This window comes from Rhinolophus ferrumequinum, chromosome 27 (assembly GCF_004115265.2).
Source record: "Rhinolophus ferrumequinum isolate MPI-CBG mRhiFer1 chromosome 27, mRhiFer1_v1.p, whole genome shotgun sequence".
NCBI classification, from domain to species: domain Eukaryota; kingdom Metazoa; phylum Chordata; class Mammalia; order Chiroptera; family Rhinolophidae; genus Rhinolophus; species Rhinolophus ferrumequinum.
This window is the reverse complement of record NC_046310.1, coordinates 23,759,857-23,780,927: the sequence shown is the minus strand read 5'-3', so window position 1 is coordinate 23,780,927 and position 21,071 is coordinate 23,759,857. Positions and strand designations below refer to the sequence as shown.

The 21,071-nt window shown below is 45.7% G+C and overlaps 1 protein-coding gene across 2 annotated transcripts in view; it reads left to right on the top strand.

The window, feature by feature from the left end:
• Positions 1-5,058: 5,058 nt before the first annotated feature.
• SLC35F3 (solute carrier family 35 member F3) overlaps positions 5,059-21,071 on the top strand; it is a 284,430-nt gene continuing 268,417 nt past the window's right edge. Inside the window, exons 1-2 of one of the 2 annotated variants that reach the window (XM_033099894.1) lie at positions 5,059-5,187; positions 5,557-5,783. In XM_033099894.1, the coding sequence (XP_032955785.1) occupies positions 5,135-5,187; positions 5,557-5,783 (280 nt within the window). In that variant the 5' untranslated portion in view covers positions 5,059-5,134. Of the gene's footprint in view, positions 5,188-5,553; positions 5,784-21,071 lie in introns of both variants that reach the window. The other variant, XM_033099893.1, reaches the window with a different exon arrangement.

Sequence of the window (21,071 nt, the reverse complement as noted above, 5' to 3'; positions counted from 1 at the left end):
ACAGCTGGTTAGTGGAGAAGCCAGTATTTAAGCCATTTTATCTGACTGCAAACCCTATACTACAAGGTCAGTCAATTAAGTTCGTGAACTCATCGTAGAAAAAGTGCTACATACCTCATTGCTGAATATCACTATGGTCACCTTCGAAGTACTCCCCTTGGGAAGCTATGCCAGCACCAATGCCAGCACCTAGTCCACTCTTCAAAGCAATTTTGGAACTCTTTTTCTGGACTGGCCATCAGAGGTATCGTCGTGTTACGCTTTATGTTCTGAATGTCATCAAAATGTCTCCCTTTCCATATTTCCTTTATCTTCAGGTAAAGAAAGAAGCCATTGGGGGCCAGATCAGGTGAGTAGGGAGGGTGTTCCAATACAGTTATTTGTTTACTGGCTAAAAATTCCCTCACAGTTCCGTGTGAGCTGGTGCATGGTCATGATGCAAGAGCCATGAATTGTTGGTGAAAAATTCAGGTAATTTTCATCTAACTTTTTCATGCAGCCTTTTCAGCACTTCCAAATCGTAAACTGGGTTAACTGTTTGTGCCGTTGGTACAAATTCATAATGAAAAATCCCTCTGATATAAAACATGGTTAGCAACATCGTTGCAACAATTTCGTGGATTTAATTGTCAGATGTCATATTTACTAAAAAAAAAAATTAAAAAAGGAAAGTGGTACGTATAGCTTAATGACTAACTGCATGTGCAAGAATTATGTAGAAATTTTCAGCAACACAAACCTGGATGTGAGTCAACAGTTTGATGTGATTGTCCAAAAAGGAAAAAGAAAAAAAAAACACAAGAAAATAGATTCAACCTCTAGCTGCATTGCTAATGATATTAGGTTGGTGCAAAAGTAATTGTGATTTAAAAGGTTAAAAACAATTGCAAAAACTGTAATTACTTTTGCACCAACCTAACAATAAATAGCTCACATCTATTAAGTACTGGCCCTGGCCATGTGCTAGGCCCTATTCTAAGTACTTTATATGTATGAACTCATTTTATCTTCACAAGAGTCTGACCAGGTCATCCCTTAATGCACCCCAGGGAACAGAGGCTCAGAAAGGTTGAAGACCTGGCCCAGGGTTACAGCAGCCAGGATGTGGTGGATAAACGGGCCAGGCCTCTGTCCTTTTCTGGCTAAACCTTCCCTTGGGTTCAGAAAATATGTCTATAAACACAAAGTGGAGAATTCTGAGCTCATGAAACTTGTCATTATTCACACGAGTGGTTCTCACACTGTGCATGAAGTCCACTGTGGGATTCGGTGACGTGGCATGCCCACACTCAGAGAGGATGAGTCCAAATCAGCATCTTATAAACAACAGTCCTGGGTGACGCAGACATCAGGTAGTCCTCTGAGGATGCTCTAGGAACACCAGGTGAAGTGTTCCTCGTGGCTGTCCACGACTGGCTGAAGAAGAGATATTTCAGAGACAAGAAAGAAAGACCTGCCCCAAAGTCTCAGAAGAAGAGATTAAGAAAAAAGCTTTCACACACACACACACACACACACACACACACACACACACACACAAGGCGGGGTGAGGGGGAGAGAGAGACCTTGTTTCTCAAGCTCTCACAAAAGACAGGTTAAAAATTATGTCTGATTATGGAGGCTATTAAGTTTTTATTTATACATTTACATACCACTTGGCACTTTTTAAATAATGGCTTTTTTGCTTTTATGATCATAACAGCCATAAAAATACATCCAATAAAAATGTTTTAGAAGAATATTATGACACTGGAAACCTGCATGATAGCTTTATTTTCAGAAAAATTTTAGGTTCTCTGCAAAATCGAGAGGAAAGTACAGAGAGTTCCCAAATTCCTCCCACCCCTACATGCACACACAGCCTCCCCGGCCACATCAGCAACCAAATTAGTGTGGTATGTTTCTTATGGCCCAAGAGCCAACACTGACACATCACTGTCCACCAAAGCGCACGGTTTACCTTTGGGTTCACTCTTGAATGATACAATCTGTGGACGTTGACGAATGTATAATGACGTGTATCCACTATTGTAGTGTCATACAGGGTGGTTTCACTGTGCTCACTCATTCATCCTGCCCTCCCTACCACTTACCAGCCCCCCACCAGGGACCCCTAGTATCCATCGACCTATGGCTTCGCTTCTTCCACAGGTCACATAGTAGGAATCACATTGTATACAGTCTTTCAGATTGGCTTCTTTCACTTGGAAATATACGTTTAAAGTTCCTCTGTGTCTTTTCATGACTTGATAGTTCATTAATTTTTATTACTGAATAAAATACCATTGCGTAGCTGTACCAGTTTGTTTATCCATCACCTACTGAAGGACATCTTGGTTGTTTCCATGTTTCGGCGATTATGAATAAAGCTGCTATAAATATTTTTGTGCATGTAAGTTTTCAACTCAATTTAGAGAAATAGCCAGTGTGAAGTTGTTGGATCGTATGGTAAGAGTATATTTGGTTTTTGTAAGAAATTGCAAAACTGCCTTCCAAAGTGGCTGCACCATTTTGCAACTATACTGGCAACAAATGGGAGTTCCTGTTGCTCCATGTCCTCGCCAGCATTTGGTTTTGTCAGTGTCCTGGACTGTATTCATTTTAGTAGGTGTGTAGTGGTATCTCACTCACTGTTATAATTTATAATTCCTAACAATATATTATGTTGAGCATTATTTCATATGTATATTGTCCACCTGTGCATATCACCTTTGGCATGTCTGTTCAGATATTTTGCCAATTTTTAAATTTGGTTGTTAATTTTCTTATTGTTGAGTTTTCAGTGTTCTTATTTTGGATAATAGTCCTTCATCAGATATGTCTTTGCACATATTTTTCAGTTTGTGGTTTGTCATCTCATTCTCTTGACAGTGTCTTTTGCAGGGCAGAAGTTTTTAACTTTAATGAAGTCCAACTTGTCAGTTTTTTCTTTCATGGATCATTCATTTCTTTGATGTATCTAAAAAGTCATCACCAAACTCAAAGCTGTCTAGATTTTCTCCTGTTATCTTCTAAGAGTTTTATGGTTTTGCACCTTATATTTAGGCCTATGAACATTGTTTTACATTGAATGTCCAGTTGTTCCTGCAACATTTGTTGAAAACACTATCCCTTGTCCATTAAATTGACATAGCTCTTTTGCCAAAGATCGCTTGAGTTTATTTGTGTGGGTCTATTTCTGGGCTGTCTGTTTTGTATCATTGATCTATTTGCTATCCTTTCATCAGCACCACACTGTTTTGTTTACTGTAGCTTTATAGTAAGTCTTGAAGTTGGGTACTGTCAATACTCCAACTTTATTCTCCAATATTTCGTTGGCTATTCTGTGTCTTTTGCTTCTCCTATAAAGTATAGAATCAGTTTGTTGGTGTCAACAAAATAACTTGCTGAGATTTTGATTGGGATTATGTTGAATCTATACATCAAGTTGGAAAAAACTGACATCTTAACAATATTGAGTCTTTCTACTAAAAACCAATGAATATATCTCCATTTTTTTAGTTCTCCTTTGATTTCTTTCATCAGAGTTTTGTAATTTTCCTCATATGGATCTTGTACATATAATTAGACCAGAATATTTCATTTTTGGGTGCCAGTGTATGTGGTATTACATTGTAATTTCAAATTCCACTTGTTCATTGCTGGTATATAGGAAGTTGATTGACCTTTGTATAATGTATTAACTTTGTGGTCTACTATCTTGCTATAATCAATATTTGTTCCAGGTCAATTTTAAGTTGATTGTTTGAGGTTTTCACATAGATGATCATTTCACCTGCAAACAAATACAGTTTTGTTTCTTCCTTCCCTGTAGGTACTGTTTATTTCCTTTTCTTATCTACTTGCATTGGCTAAGACTTGCAGCACAATACAGAAAAGGAGTGGTGAGAAGAAACATTCTTGCCTGCTCCTGATGGTAGCAAGGAAGCTTCTAGTTTCTTTCCATTAAGTATGATGTTAGCTGTAGGGTTTTGTAGATGTCCTTTATTCATTTGAAGAAGTTCTCCTGTATTCCTAGTTTGCTGAGACACAACATAATTTTAATATTTAAAAAAGTACAAAAAGTACTGTGCACAATTTGATACTGATTTTGTGAAAAATGTATTTTACATTGAAAAAAATGTGTGGAAGGGAATACATTTAAAATTCGAAGTAGTCATTGTTGGCTGGATAATGGGTATTTTCTTTTTAGCATATTCTGTATTTCCTAAACTTGCCCCTTATGAATCTGTACCTATTTTTATAACAGAACAATAACATTATAAAAAGTGGTTAGGTGTCCTGGAGAGATGGCTTGTGGACAGGAAAAAAAACCAAACAATTACAGGCTAAATTAAATGGACACCTAAGGAAAGAGATCCGACTTCGTCACTGCATCACCAATGAAAATGTAAGCTAGCTGAGGGCCAGGCCTGACCTAAGGGTTCCCGCAGCTTAAGTCAATTCACCTGTGGTTCAGCTTTGCCTGTGAAGTGCCATTTACTTATTTGCATTCTGAGCATAGTTTTCATGGATATGGAACCAGGTTTCGGTCTCTCCAACTAATTTTGCTCATTATTTTAGAAATGAGGAGAGAGAGATTGAAACTGAACTGAAATGCTAAACCAGGAGCAGTAGGTCCAGACAAATGGCAGGAGAGGGGAGGGGCGCTCCGGAGCCCCAAGGTTGCTAGGCAAAGCACCGACGCCTGGTGCCGCTCCGGAGCCCAGCGCACGCCCCGGCGGCACGGGTGCAGCAGCGCCCCCTCCTGGCTCATGCGCTCGGGGCGGGCGCTTCCAGTTCGCCCAGGTGCCTCGAGAGCGCACATAGCTGCCAGCGCTCTCCCGGGTCCGCGGCTCCCGCGCCCGCGGTGTGCAGGGGCGGCGGTGGAGGCGACAGGCGAGGGGCGCGGCGCCCGCACGGCCCTGCCGCCGCCTGGCTGCAGCGAGCGCCGGGACCGGCCGGAGCCGTGCTGAGCCGCGCCCGCGCGCCGCGGAGGGAGGCTCTGGGGACGGCGGCGCGGGCGCGCACAGGCGGCGCGGACCCTCGGCGGGCAGCGCGCCCCCCTCTCCCGGGTCCGCGGCTGCAGGCAGCTCGGCCCGGCGGCCCCTCTGCTTCAAGTCTGGGCGCTCCCGGCTGTACTCTGCCGCTGCCTATGGGGATCCGAGAGTTTCCCGGCGGCACGCCCCGGGGCAAAGGCATCGCCATGTGAGTAGCGCCCAATATGGGTGCGCAGGCGGGCAGGGGGCCCTTGGCAGCCGGGACGCCGGGCAGTCTGGGGCTCTGGAAAGGGCGGCGCGCGGCGGGGCCGCTCGGGAAGTTTAAAGCGTCCTGCCCCTCGCCATTCGCCCCAGCCTGCCCTGCCCCGAGGCGCCCGGGGCCAGGCATCGGAGACGGGACCCGACGCCGAGGCTTCCGCGGGAGTTGGGTGGGCGGCAGGCGGCGGGAGGGGGAAGCGGCGGCCCTGCGGTGGCACCTGCCCCTGGAGGCCAGGCCGCGCCTTTGCTGGCCCTCGCGTCTGTCCTCACCGAAATCTCCCCCTGTCTCCCATCCCCTTCACCTGCCCGGCCTCAGTAGCATGAGGAGGTCACCGGACGTCAGTCCCCGGCGACTGTCTGACATCAGTCCCCAGCTCCGGCAGCTCAAGTACTTGGTGGTGGACGAGGCGATCAAGGAGGACCTGAAATGGTCGCGCTCCGTGGAGGACCTCACTGGCGGGCCCGCGGGGCTCACGTCCATCGAGGAGCGGATCCTGCGCATCACCGGCTACTACGGCTACCAGCCCTGGGCGGCGAGCTACAAAAGTAAGACCCCTCGTTTCATCTGCCCCGGTGCGCCGGTGCGCCTCCCCTTGCGTGGTCCCCTCCCGCAGCCTGGGGAGTGCACGCAGCCACGCGTCCAGCGGCCGCACTGTTGCCCTGCCCAGGGACACAGCCCCAGCTTTGCAACTTTTAGGAAGAGGCCCAGAGACGGAGTTCTCCCGGACCTTTGGAATTTCTGATCCATTCTCTTATACCTCCTCTCCTCCCTCCATACACCTCTCTGTCTTTGTCTCCTTGCTATGGAGTTGTCACAGTGCGTGAGAGATTGGAAACAGTGTATCCTGTACTGACGCTTCCCTACGGATCTGAAAGTGTTACTCGCTGGGGTCGGGCCCAGCCGGCTCAGTTAGAGACTGCAGACAGGCTGCCTGGGTTTTAACTCCTCCTTGGTCCTCTAGGCCCTGATGATGGAGGGTAATCCTCGGGGCCTTCATTTTAGCTCTCATTCATTCCCTTTGCTCCCGGTCTTTATCCGTCCTCAGTGCAGAGCTTCTGTATAGATCATTCTAGATTTGGTAGAGAGAAATGGTTGGTGCCAGGTGGAGCAGCTGAAACTTTTCGTTGCCAATGGGCCCCAGCTGATGCGTTTGACGACGCTATAATTAATCACACAGGCATTACCTGTGTGCTCAGGGCTAATGTGGCGAACAGCTCTTGCTCTCACTTTGAAAGGGAGAGGTTGGCTACAACAACCTCCAGGTACCTATAACTGTGCCCATAACGAGGTGTCCTGTCAGTATGGTCATGTGGCAGAAGGAGATGGTCATTGACTTCCTCAGTCGATGTAAAAAATGAATATCACTTGGATCCATTTGTAATAAAGACTAACAGCTTAATGATTTTGAGATATGTTTTTACCCTTTGTTGCTTGAAATTGGAACATACTTTGTTGATCCTTAGGAAAAAATACCCAGCTTTTGTAAATTAATCATATTCAGCTCTAAAAATATGTCTGTCTTCAGTTTTTTCCTAAAACCCTTGATTTCAAGCCAGAGGTCAGCAGCATGCTAACAGTTAGCTGGTTACTTTCAAGTTTTTTTGCAGGAAGAAACATAGGATTTCAATGATTTTGTTTTCATGCCCTTATTCGTTTATAAAGGACCGTGGTGATTGCATTTAAGTCTGTATGAACCTTTAAAAGATTATCTGTTTCTCCTCCAATCTCCTGCTTCTGCTAAAATTGTAGCTGACAAATTGTCTTTGAATCACAGAAGGAAGACAAAGGGCCAAGTTTTCTTTTCAGCTGAGACACCCTGGGCACAGAACAACACTAATGAAACCCATTGGAAACCATTTCACTTATAGATAAGGATAGGACACATCATTTCTATTTCTGCTTTTTAAATTTCTATTAGGAGTTTTCTATTTCTTATTTTCTGCTTTCTTAATAACTGAATGCAATGGTATAAATTAAGCCCTCATGGTGTTGTCTGTTTAGGCCCTGAAGTCATAATAAGGTTTATCACTGTAATTCTATTTGTGACTGGCCCCATGTACTTTGTAGAAATTTTCACTAAGGTTTGTGACTTTGGGGGTGGGGGGTAGCAGGGAGCTTAGAGCAGTGATGACTTGTTTGGTACAAACCTACTTCGTAATTAAGACGGGAAAGGCTGTAAGGAAAATGAGCCCCTGTACCACAGCGGTCTTCTTAAATACCCTCCCTGAGGCTTTGCTGAAGGAAGAAATATTAACAGACCAGAATACAGCGATCATTGTGATGTGAATCCAGTCAGCTCACTCCACGCTCTATTCCTGTGAAGCTTCGGCTTTATTCCAAGGTGTTTTTACTAAAATGCTTTAGGTGACAACTGACATTTTGATGAATTAATTGGATTTTAAGTTTAAATTTAGAGAAGCTGATGTTTTATTAATATAGCCAAAGATGTCTTAGAGCAGTAGTTTGGCTGTTTGCCATTTCTCCTCAAGTAGAAAAAAAAAACAATAAAGAGGCTTATCTATATGTTGCTATCAGTTAGTTATTTTGTTTGTTGACTAATAGTCACAATCAGCAAACCAAGAGAGGTGATGATGACAAAATAAGTATTCCTCTCAAGGTCTCCAGAGTAAGTTATGGGATGCGCCAAGCCTCATCCTTGACATTATTATGTCACCTTCCAGCCATCTTTCAAAGTGACTTGTCCATGTCCCCTCAAGGAGTTGCCAGTGAGTTTCTAGACGAGAGAGTTACGAGTGAGTTGCCTTTAGCCGCAGAAATTATTTGAATGGCCAGCTATTCATTCTGATCCTCTTAATTTTTAGACTTTGTTTTGGGCCGTGAAGATAAATGAGGTAATTGTGAACAGTGCGGAAATTATCTTTGCTCAGTGTTCTCAACCCAATCAGCGAGATTAGCAAGGTGTACTCTAGATAAGGGACTTTTTGTAAGAAATTGTTTATAAAAGTCCCCAACGCCCCTGGGTCTAACAGGGGTGGTTTGTGTGGAACATTCTACTGAGAATTAAACCATATAAACAAGCGGGAAGGAAGGGTCCAGCTTCTCTTCTCAGTGGCTCATGTCCTCCGATCATCACCTTTCATGTTTCAGCACCAAACCACTGGGGAATGTTCTGGGCGGCCCCTCGGATTCCCAGCTGTGTGTCCAGAGCCCAGAAATCTCATGGTCCACAGTAGGTGCTCAGTAAATATTTGTTAGATGAGTGAATGGACGCCTCTGGGAGAGAGAACCTCTGACTGCATGTCTGTAGCCGGATCATTTAATTCTTTGTGCTGACTTCCTGTTCGTTTTGAATTGTTTCACTCCTTCCTTGTTCTTCCGCCATAAGCGTCATCCTTGGCTTTCTAAACATAGACTAGACCAGAATTCTTGATGGCAAGCCTTGGCTTAGCAAGGGATGCCAGCCTCAGCACTGTTGACATTTGTTCTGGATAATTCTGTATTGTGGGGGCGCGCCCTGTGCTTTGTAGGGTGCTAAGCAGCATCCCTGGCCTCTAGCCGCCTTGCGACAGCCAACAGTGTTTCCAGACAATACCGCTGTCCCCTGGGAGTGTATCTTCGCACGGGAATCCCTCTCTTCACCTGAGCCAGGGAACTCTTTTCTGTGGACCAGTTCTGCCTTCTGAGTTTCTGACCTCTCGTCCTTCCTCCTGGACCACGTCGTATGTTTTCGTGACAGCCAGGTTAGAATAAATGGCTTTCTGAAAGAGTCCCTTGCTTGTGGCTAATGAGAGTCCCTACCCACCCCGGCATTTTGGCTCAGGGAGGCTCCTATGCAGGATGAAGGAGCACCAATAACGCTCCTTTATTTTCATTTGTGCATTTAGCAAACTTTTCTGGAGCATTTACTATATGCCAGGAGGCAGAGATGAGGGATGGGAGACAAGGCTTACTGCACAGGTGTGCCTTTGTCAGGCAACAGACCAAGGGATACCTGCATCCAGAAACAGGTTGTTTGCAGTTAGCAGGGGCTTTTTACTTTGCCAAAAGTTTCCCTAAAGGGGGTTTTCAAATAGTGAGCTCACAAACATTTTTCCAGCAAAGAAACCATTTAGGAATAGCTTTTCTGGGTGGGGTCGGGGGAGGCGTCGTGCTTGTTTAAAATGAGGTACAACTGTCTTTTGAGTATAATAATACGATGTGGTGCTGATATGTTCCGATAAAAATGATTTTTAAAAATACTGATGGCTTTAGTTTTAAGACGTTTGCAGTGTGGAGGGTGAGCTAGTCTAAATGAGCACCCCATCCCTAGCCCACCCCCACCTTCCATGGGTGATTTGACCCTCGGCCAGGAGCATGCAGGTTACTGAGCACTGCATAACTCACCTGGTAATAAGGAGATCTCAGGTGTCAAGATCCTCCTGGTTTAAAATATTAAAAGTGTCCGTAGGAGGTGGGAGGTGGGTGATACCACCACCCCTTCCCGCTAAGTGGTTCTGGAATCAGACCACCTTCCTGCCATCTGTGCCGTCTCACACCGCACTGTGAGTGGAGGCGGCTGATGTCACGACCAGTGGTAACTAGAACAGTGGCTCATAGTATAATTGAATTCATGGGGAGCAACTTCTGGTTGATCCTCCCAAAATAGTAAAGGTCGGGTCAGCAATTCAAAAATGACCCACTTCATAAGAGATTTATAATCTGGTAGTAAAAGTTTATTCTAGGATGGAGGTTGGCATATGACATGTTAGACTGAAATGATTTTCAAGGGAAAAAAAGTTAGAGGGTGATGGGGGCAGGGTAGAGTGAGCATAAAGCATAAGAGTTTCTATTGTCTCAGAGAGTAAATTTTATTCCAGAATATTGAGTGCATGCTAACAACTTCGTAGTTTTCTGAGAGTAGAAAGAATTAATGTGCAGAACTGTTACATTTTTTAAGGAAACTCAGTGCTCCCAGTGCCCTCGGACCGACAGGTGGTGGGTGATACGGCCTTCCCTTCTGGTTGTGACGGGCAGGTGGCCCCTGTCCTCACCTCCAGGAAGCACAGCTGTAAAAGCGGCCGGGCACGGCGCTGTGTCCCATTCTGTCTCACAGCCCTTGCCTCAGATCTCCCAGTCTGTCCTGGGTGTTTGCAGAGTGCCTGGTCTGAAACACTCCACTGGTGAGACTTTGTCCTGTCCTTAAGCAGCTAGAAAAATGCAGGTTGGTTACACTGAAAAATTAATCCATCTGTGTATGAGCCATTGAACTCTGTCAAGCGTTTTTCTGAGTGTTGATAAGGACGCTTATTGGACTGAAGGAAGGGACACCCTACTCCCTTTAATGTCAGGAGAAGCAGAGCAAAAGGATTCACGGGGAGCCCCATCCACACCCCAGCTTCGTCCCTTTGTAGAAATGTCACCATTGGCAAGTACTGGCCTCTGTGAGCCTCTGTTTTCTTATCTATAAAATGGGGGATAATATAACCACTTTGCAGGACTCTTGTGAGGATTAAATGAAATAATGTGTGTAAGAGTATATAGCAGCTAGCCCTTTGACCATCATCTATAAATGCCGTTATTTTCATTTATTCATTTAGCAAACACTTGGAGCATTTACTTACTCTGTGCCAGAATACAGAGGGAAGTGATAGAAGACACAGTCTTTGCCTTCAGATCTCACAGACTAGAGGGAGAGAAAATGAAATTAGAAGCAATAATATGGTGGGGTGAAGGTTGGCTTGGGGTGCTTTGAGAGCCCTTTCTCACAGTGGGGGGTTCAGTTCAGAAGCTGGGGGAGTAATACGCCTCAGGAAGAGGGGGCGGGGAGGCGTGCATTCCAGACAGAGGAACGGCCTGTGTGCAGAAATGTGCCTACGCCATTCCTAGGAAGGAATCCAGCTTGAATGGAGCGCAGTGGCACACAGGTGTCCCAGGTGATGCTGCACTGTGAGCAGAAGCTGGCTGTAGGACGTTGTACTGTAGTCGTGTCTTCAGGAGGGACACTGGTGTATCCAGGTCCCATTCAAAGTGTCACTTCCTCCAGGGAGCCTCCCTGACCACATTAAGTCTGGTGAGGGGCTCCCATAGGGCTGTCACGTCTCATACATGTTGTCATGTATGAGTGTAAGTGTGTGGCTGAAACTCACAGATGGCACGCTCTGTGAGGGCAGGCTCATCTGAGCACACGGGCCTATGGCGATTCTGTCCCCAGATCACAGAGTTTCTCTGGCACTAAATCAATAAACATTTGTGAAATATATTAATGAAAAGCCACACACACGCACACACACATGTGGCTTCTAAGCAGCCACGCTTCTGCGGGGACTTCCAGAATTGCCTTGTCTGTCAAGAAACAGAGCCGTCATTGCATGCTCTTCTGGTCTTCACCTGAACTCAGCTAAAAGCACTGACAAGCCGTCTCACTCCCAGAGCTTACGGTCGCCAGGCTCATAACAGCATGTTTTGTCTAGTTTTGATGACTTCACTTCAAAAATGATATGGAAAAATGAACAGGGCCCACAGAAGAAGAGAAAATGGATCAGTGAACTGAAAATGTGTCCGGCAGGCACGAGAAAAGTCTTTGGGGGAGGCAGAGGTAACGCGAGCACATGACGTGTGTGTTGGATGGGCGGGAGCCGACACCGTGGGAATGTGTGCCCAACTCACCGTGCCCCTGTCCCTTCCCTGCACCTCGTCCTCAGGGAGGGCCCTCAGCGGCCAGACTCACATCACTGTCCCCCTGGGCGCCACATATTTGATGGGATGGACCCTTGACACACGAACTTGGTCAGTTTCTCCTTCCTCAGATTTGAGCTTGTGGCCTAGCCTAGGGAGGTCTTGTGATTGGAGGAGAGCTATTCTGGCTTCCATGTGGATGGGAAGGCAAGAAAGCTGGTTTGCACAGAGAGAGTAAGGCAGGCGTGTAAAGCCAGCCTGAGGCAGTCTTCGCCATTTCCAGGGCTCCACGCTGGGTCCTGCTTCCCTCCTGGGTCATGGTCTTGCTGCAGCTTCTCACCAAATGCCTGGGGCCAGTGCGGTGGCAATACCTCCACCCCTTCCTGCTAAGTGAGCAGGACTGGGTTCCATTCTGCACAACTGCAGACTCCTGTCCAAGTCGGATTCATGAGCCACTGGAGCTCAGGCCCACGTAGGACAAAACGGATTTACACGCCAGAGAGTTTCCCGTTGGAAATAAGAAACTGTTTCCTGATGCTGAGAAGGTCACAGAGCCCTCATCCCCCAGAGCATTGGGCGGAAGTGGACACCTGGAACCGGCCGGGTTAAGGGTCTGCTTATGCATCAGGGTGATGAGGGAGCTTGTGTTTTTACATGATGTCCTTTGTGTCAGTTCAGTGCTGAGTGTGTGTTGATCAGCAGAATGATAGACCAGTTATATTTCCTTATCTCCTTGCAGGGCCCAGATAGGGACGTGTGTAGTTAGGAACCTGGTCAGTTCTTCTGGTTAATGATGGCAACAAGTCCTTGAACATGGCTTCTACCATGTTTCCCCAAAAATGAGACCTAGCTGGACAATCAGCTCCAATGCATCTTTTGGAGCAAAAATTAATATAAGACCGGTCTTATATTACAGTAAAATAAGACCTGGTATTTTATATTTATATTTATATTTATACTATAAGACCCGGCCTTATAGTATAGTAAAATAAGACTGGGTCTTATATTAATTTTTGCTCCAAAAGATGCATTAGAGCTGATTGTCCAGTCTTATTTTCGGAGAAACATGGTAGAGTAGAACATGGGCACACATTTCCTCTCATGCAGCTTGGGGTAGCCTTGATTTATGACAGCATTTGAGATTGTCGGAAAGAAATTGCTCCTCTCAGGTGATTTACAGTGTAGAAGGCTTGAGGTTGTTTTGGTTGGACTCCTGAGACGCCTCAGAACAGTTGTCTAGTTTGACTAATGTTTTCTGTGACATTCGCATTTTCTCCTTGTCAGTCTGCTGTGTCTCATCTACCATACTTGACTAGATAAGACTCCATTAGGAAGTTACTTCTGTCCTTGTTCACCATCTACTCCATAACAATACAGAGTTATAAAAATTTGGCTATGTCCTCAAGATTTTATCCAAAAGGTCAGAAGAAAGATGTTTCTTAATGAAAGCTGACTTTGCTTCCTTGTTTTTCTTTTTAGAAATTTTCAGTGAATGTATATTAAGATGTTCTCTTCCTAGAAAAAGGAGTAGAATTATGATCGTAGGTATGAAACAGTTGGATTTTGTGCAGCGTTCTCATGCTGAGCGTGTGTGGGAGTTTCATAAACATTTTTCACAGAAAACTGCGTTATGCTGGCATGCGACACCTGGGAAGGAGTTGAAGTCCCCCTCCTCTATACATTTTTAAAAACGAACAGGCCAGTGAGATAGTTTAAAGACCATTTAAATGCTGTAACCCAGAACAACGCATTTTAAGAGTTAATCCAAACTCTTTCCTTTAAAAAAAGTCAGCATTTTGTTTTATTAAATAATTAGCATAAAAATCTTTTGTAGCTTTATCTGATTTTATGCATTGGGTGTGTTTTCAAAGCTACCTGTAAATAAAATTTATGTAATTAGAATTTCTTCTAAAAGCACTAGGGAACTTGATCCCGGTGCACATGCATTATATGTTTTCTATCTGTGAGCTACATTGAATCTTGTGATTCTCTCAGACTCCACCTGGGAGTTTCACTGTGGTGGCTGGGAGGCGGAGGAAGGAACGCTTTCAAACTAGACCCCATGACCACCACGCTCCCTCTTGAGAATCCGTGGGCCAGGGACGTGCTTCAGAACATCACTGCATGAAATTTCAAACACTTCTCATGAAGGAGTCTGTTTTTGAATGGTGGAAACAGATCTAACAGTGGAATCTGATGTGAATGCATATTCGTTCGTCTGTCCATCCATCCATCCATCCATCCATCCATCTGTCCATCCATCCAGTCTCTTATTCATTCATTCATTCATTCATTCATTCATTCAGACAGCAGATAGTTTAGTGCTTCTAAAGGGCAGTAAATATATTTACTTTTAAGATAAACATGTACTAAGTACACAGTATAGTTACTGTTTTCTGGGGAATTACGCAGTGGGGAGACAAGACAGACGCATATTATTCCGTCACACACTTTCATTGTCTTGGAGCATCTCACAGGTGCACTACAAGTTTCTTCTTGGTTCTCCCCTAACTAAACGTCTTGGGGTATGTTGGATCGACACTGACCATGCTCACACTAAACTCTATACAGTACACATCATGCTGCATGATAATTTAGCGTGGAGCACTACCACCAGCTAGTTAGCAACAGGAAAGGGCAGGATAGGGTATTGAGCCCCAGGGAACTTTGTTTTCTCTTCCTTTGAAAACGTGAGTTCTGCTGCTTTAATCAGAGTTCCCGTTTGTCCATTGATGTAGCCCTGCCATTAAACATTTCTTTCTCTTTCACGATATCATGCAACAACAAAGGTTTTGGACTGGGTTGATGAGATTAAGCTACTAAATCAGAATGTACGGAACCTTCCCTTATGTTCTATGCTGCAGGCATTCTGTTTCCTCCCCGAGCTAAAGAAGCCAGCCTGAGACCTGGGGCATTTTTTCTCCTCTAGCAGGGGCCTGGCAGAAATTGCAGTGGACTAGAATTCAAGGGAGTGGGGATTTGCTCCCAGCGCTACCTGTTCCTTCCTGCACTGCTGCACGTCCTCCTCATGCATTTCCTCCAATTTCTTTTGGAGAAAAGGCCCATGTTCATAGAAATACTCTTTTAAAGCCCTTCTCTTGGGTGTTCAGGTTGGAAGTCATAACACGCTCCGATTCATATAGATGTGAAGGGAGTGCAGTACCTAAGGGGCGTCTCTTCTTTTATAGAATAAGAAAAACGGAAACCTCCTGATTAAGGTGACAGTCACCTACGTGAAGTCGCCAGTGGTGAGGTCTGGAGTTCTGTGCAGCAGTTTCTCGCATTACTTGATGATGGAGCCACTTCCCGTGGTGTTCCACACCAAAAAATTCTGCGACACCAGCTGGGTGGCCTACAGTTTAAGGCTGTTCTGACATTATCTGCCTGGACAGTGCGTCAGACCCCACCGGTGAAGGGCTCCGTCCCACAAGGCTGCACTGCGTCCTCCCCCGCTGCAGAGATCAAACACCAGTCCAGGCTCTCACAGTGCTTCTGACCGACCAGCTTTAAATTGGAGGTTTCCACAGCCTTCTTCTTGGGTTCTATTAATTTGCTAGAGGGGCTCACAGAACTCAGGACAAGTGTTCTCCCTAGACAATCAGTTTATCATTAAGGACATAACTTAAGAATGGCCCGTGGAAAGATGCACAGAGCAGGGTATGTGGAAAGGGGTACTGACCTCCTCAGTCCCCTCCAGGGCTCCAGCCCCCACCATCTCCACCTGCTCCCCGACCTGGAGCTCTCCACACCCTCTCCTTTCAGGGTTTTATGGAGGCTCCATTACCTAGGCATGAGGGGTTAAATTGTTAGCGATTAGCGGTTGATTCAATCTCCAGTGTTTCTGCCCTGGGTGGGGAGAAGGTGGTACTGAAAGTCCCAACCCTCTGATTACGGTTGGTTCCCTGGCAACCAGCCTCAGTACTTAGGAGCTTCTGAAAGTCACTTTGTTAATGGAAACTCAGGTGTGGTTGAAAGGGGCTTGTTAGGAATAACAAAAGACACCACTTCACCTTTATGGCTCTTGTCACTTAGGAAATTCCAAGTGTTTTAAGAGCTCTGTGCCAGAATGGGGATGAAAACCAGATATGTATTTCTTATCATAAATCAGAATATCACACATAGGTATAAAACTCATTTGGAGGCAGTTGGGAAGCTTGAATGTCTGCTGTTTATTAAATTATTTTGTGGAATATTGTTTTTCTTGGGCTTAATAATGTTAGTGTGGTTATGTAGGAGAAGGTTCTTATTTTTAAGGAATACTGAAGTATTTAGGTGTGTCATGTCTGCAATGTACTTTCAAGTAGTTCAACAAACACAAGTATAGGTAGACGGATTGAATGACAGATGAATAAAATGTGGCAAAATTTTAATATTTGGTGAATCTAAATAATAGTGTGTTCACTGGACTGTTTTCTCAACCTTTTTGTAAATGTGAACGAACCTTTTCAAAATAAAAAAAGTCACTGTTCCAGCCAATGGCGTGGCATAGCCCAGGAGTGACAGGGAGATGCCTATATTTGGTTTACAGTTATTACGTCAGAATTTAGCCAAAAAAACGGGGGAATTGTGGGAACTCTGACAAGGTGTCTCAGGGAACATGGCGATTCTTCACTTCAAAGGCAGCCTTGCCCCTGGCTGCCAGCCACTCATCATTCAGCACCCTCTTCCCTAGGCCCAAGCCTAGGTGTGATGGTCTGAATGCTCGTGTCCCTGACAAATTCACATGCTGCAATCTCACCCCCAGGGTGATGGCATAAGGGGGGGGGGGAGCTTGTGAGATGATTAGGTCATAAGGTGGAGCCCTCATGTGGGATTAGTGTCCTTGTAAGAAAAGATACCTAAGAGACGATCTTCCTCTTTTTACCACGTGAGGGACACAGGGAGAAGGTGACCGCCTGCAAGCCAGGAAGAGAGTCCTCACCAGAACCCATCCCTGCTGTGCCCTGAGCTCAGACGTCCAGCCTCCAGAACTGGCAGAAATCATTTCCCGTGTTCAAAGGCCATTGTCTGTGGTATTCTGTTATAGCAGCTCAAACTGGCTAAGGAACTATGCAGGCAGCATCTGCTCAGTTTCCCTCCCCCACTTCTGGCCACATCACAGCCCCTCCCCCTGGGTATGTTTGTGGCATAGAAGGTAGTGATGGTTTCATGGGTATACTTCTGTCAAACTCATCAGTTTGTGTACATTAAACATGTACAGCTTTTTAGGTGTTAAGCATACCGCAGTAAAGTGGTTTTTAATTAAAACAAGAAGATGCACTCTGCCAGGTGGGACATGTCTCAGGCTCCAGGATTCTTTTGACGAAGGAAACCAGTTTTTTCAGCAATTTAGATTTCTGGTCCATTTCTCTAAAGGGTTTATCTCTGCACACTATGAAAGAAAAGCATACTTGAATGTGGGCACTATTTGCCTCACCAGGGAGTGAACATTGCATCTTAGGCTGCACAGGAGGCTTTTTGTAAAGGCTTCATTGGCCTGTAGTGCAGATTTATCTCAAGTGCCTAGTCTCTGGAATGCTGGCGTCTCATCTCCTGTTATATTTTACGTCCCTCCTTCCCAATTCTCATTAATGCTTGAGCACTCTGTCCTCCTGGTCCCAAGGATCAGGGCAAGGCCATGGAGGGAAGACCTATCATTTGGGGGGATGCTCCCAAGGAAATTCCTCTATCAGTTGCTACCTGGACAAGGGTGCAGGGGAGAAAGGATCAAGCAGCTCCCAGCTGTCCTCCTTGGCTCTGTGTGTGGGCCGCAGACTATTAAAAGTCTCCATTTACCTTCAGCAGCTCAGAACCCTTGGCAGAATTCTTGTGGGATCCTGGGTAAGACATTATCATCGCTATTTGTGGGTAGACAGAGGCACTGAGTAATGAAGAGACCACATGGGACTACTGTTATTTTTGCTTCAAGGTGAATATTGGAGGATTGGAGGCAATGTTATAAGTTGTGGGGGTTCTCATGTTAGAAAAGGGCCGATCTCCTTAAGAATAAGCAAAGGGAGACCCTTTGGGACCCACAGTGGACTAGCGGAAGCAGAAGTGCTGCTGTGTGTTAAAGAGCAAGTGGGAACAATTGATTGCTTTCAGAAAAAAGTATCACAAGGCCGGGGAAAGGGTAGTGAGTAGAAGACACGAGTGGGGTTTGAATTGTAAACAGCTCTCGTGAGAAGCATGCATGAAAAGTGCTAAAACTGAGGGAGAGGAGATTACAAGTACATTATAAAGGTGCTCTGAGCATTTTGTAGTTGTCTCAGGTGAATATTAGCACTCATTTCTGCTGGATGTACGCCCAGCAGTGGAATTTCCAAGTGGTAGTGTCATGGCGGACAGACTCCAGGGGCCTCCCCAAGGATCCCGCTTCTGTTATTTGCCCCTTCAATAATCCCCTCTCCGTGAATGTGGGTGGGGCCTGCGACTTGCTTCTAACCAACAGAATATGGCACATGGTGGGGTTTGGCCTCTGAGATTAAGTTATGTTACACGAGATTCTATTTTGCCAGTACACTTGCTTTATTAGATCTCCTTTCTCATGCCAGCCTTGATGAGACAGCTGACAATGTTGGGGGGCCCACATGGGAAAAAATGGCAGGTCACCTTTCAGGGTTCAGGATGGCCTCCGGTCAGTAGCAAACAAAAAACTGAAGCTCTCAGTCCTCCCACCACGAGGAACTGAAGGCTGCCAGCCAGTCACACTGGTGCAGAAGTAGGTCCTTCCCTCGTTGGGCTGGATGAGAACCAGCCCTGGCTGACATCATGATTTCAGTGCCGTGTGGAGAGGAGAGAGAAGAGCAGGCTGGTGATCCAATCAGCCATGAGGGGAAAGAAACGGAAGCAGACACCAGGCGCAGCCGCACTCTGGTCTCGGTTCTGCCGTGTACTCACTGGGTGTCGGTGACCAGGTCCCTTATCCAGCCTGCCCATCCTTTACCTTTCGTGTTCAAGGAAGGGACTGTGTAAGATCACATCCTGAATACCCAGGATGTGACATTAATGAGTCTAAGGTTTACCTACCACATCTGAGAAAATCATCTCTTCTGAAAGTAAGAGTTTAGAGGTTAAAAAAATATATAAAAAACAACTTAAAAGGCTAAACAAGCCTGAGTCCTGTCTGGATCTTTCCCCCAATCTGGGTCTCCTCTTCATTTCATAGTGGACAAAGCCCACGTAAGTCACCGAAAAGGGAAACCCGTTGATAAAAGAGTTCCTTTTTATTCCACCACTTTGTCTCTCTTTTGTTACATGGACCAAATACATATATATATTTTAAAGATTTTATTGGGGAAGGGGAACAGGACTTTATTGGGGAACAGTGTGTACTTCCAGGACTTTCTTCCAAGTCAAGTTGTTGTCCTTTCAGTCTTAGTTGTGGAGGGCGCAGCTCAGCTCCAGGTCCAGTTGCCATTGCTAGTTGCAGGGGCGCAGCCCACCATCCCTTGCAGGAGTCACATGGGCACCCTTGTGGTTGAGAGCCTGCGCTCCAACCAACTGAGGCATCTAGGAGCTCAGTGGCAGCTCAGCTCAAGGTGCCGTGTTCAATCTTAGTTGCAGGGGGCGGAGCCCACCATCCCTTGCGGGACTCGAGGAATTGAACCGGCAACCTTGTGGTTGAGAGCCCACTGGCCCATGTGGGAATTGAACTGGCAGCCTTCGGAATTAGGAGCACGGAGCTCCAACTGCCTGAGCCACCGGGCCGACCCTGAACCAAAAATATATTGACGAAATCTTTGATTAACATGTTGAACACTGCAACATGGTATATTTACTGTTTGCATTTCAAAGCTTTGAAGATAAAAGATATAACAATTTAGATTTGTAATGCACTTCTTCAAGAAAATGAGAATTTCTGTGGGGCCACAGGTCCTGGGGTTACACCTTCCAGAGAGCAGAAGGGGCAACGAGGGGACTTAACACTGGTTTTCACTGAGTTGTTTCTGCGAGACAATGACAGGGCCCTGAATAAATTCCTTGAAAAAGGCACCACTGTTGGAGCCTCCTGGAAGTCCAGTGGGTCTTTGCGGTGAGCAGCTCTGCGAGCTGTTGCCGACAGTAAGTCTGGCAGGAAAGTTCACCCTGGGAAGTGAGAGGGACAATAGGAGTGGAAAAACTTGGAAAGGCTGTTGCGAGGACCAGCTTTTGGCAGTTGCCCCTTAGAGAACAGCTGAGAAGGGAAGTTTCTGCACCCCAGACACAGAGTGCTTTATTCTGCCACTGGCGAGGCCTCATGAATAGTGTCGCTGGGGCGTCTTATCAAGTGTCGGACTGGGCAGGACGCAGCTGTGCTTGCTCTTCACTCCTCTCTGCTGCAGTGGGAGCTTCCTTTGAAATCTTGGGGGAAAGCTAGTTATGACTGGCCTTTTGATTTGCTTTCTCACTGCCAGGAGGAATTATAATGTCCTACGTGGCAAGCTGTGGATGGTAGAAAGCTGGGGTGAGGACTACTGAGCAAGCCGTTCATAGAAGAAGTACATTTTTATGGGTTCTAAGTGCCCCGTTAATATTGTGAGGTTTGCAAAAGAGAATTAGCCCGACATACTCCATGGTTCCATCTATATAAAATTCAAAACCTGGCAAACGTCACCTGTGCTGCTAAAGGTCCGGAGAGTGGTCACACTTAGGGTGTATGGCTTGGGAAGGGGCACTGGGATGCCTTCTTTCCACTGTGGTGGAAATATTCTGCATGGTAATCTGGGAAGCAGTGTATGCGTGTGTCAGAGGCTGTGTGTGCATGTAAAAATGCAACTGCTTTGCTGTGTATGTTACACAGCAATTAGCAAAACCTTTTTAAAAATGGTGGTCATTGTGGGGAGGGGCTACAGTACGTTGAGACTGTGGTCCCTGGATGGATCAGGTTGTTTATGGAGGATGGTGACCTTCTAGAACTATAGAAATCAGAACTTCAATTAGGACTCCGGTTCCTTTGCTGCGTGTGGCGCTGTTCCTGAAGTCCTGCAGAGCAGGGTAACTCTTATTTGGACACCTAGGTATTTGAAACAGAAACACATCTCATGCTCCCCTTTTAAAGGAATGTTATCTTTCTTCTCTCTTTGCAAATCAAACTCACCTATTTCGATGCTGCTTCAGTGTAGCAGGACTTCTGAAGAAGCTTGTGCTTAAAGAAAACCACAGGTTTTTGTCTATTGAAGTAATGACAAGGACACTAAAGGACTTTGGGTAGGACTCTCTGTACCATTCCTTGCCGTTATTTCATTACTCACTAGTTT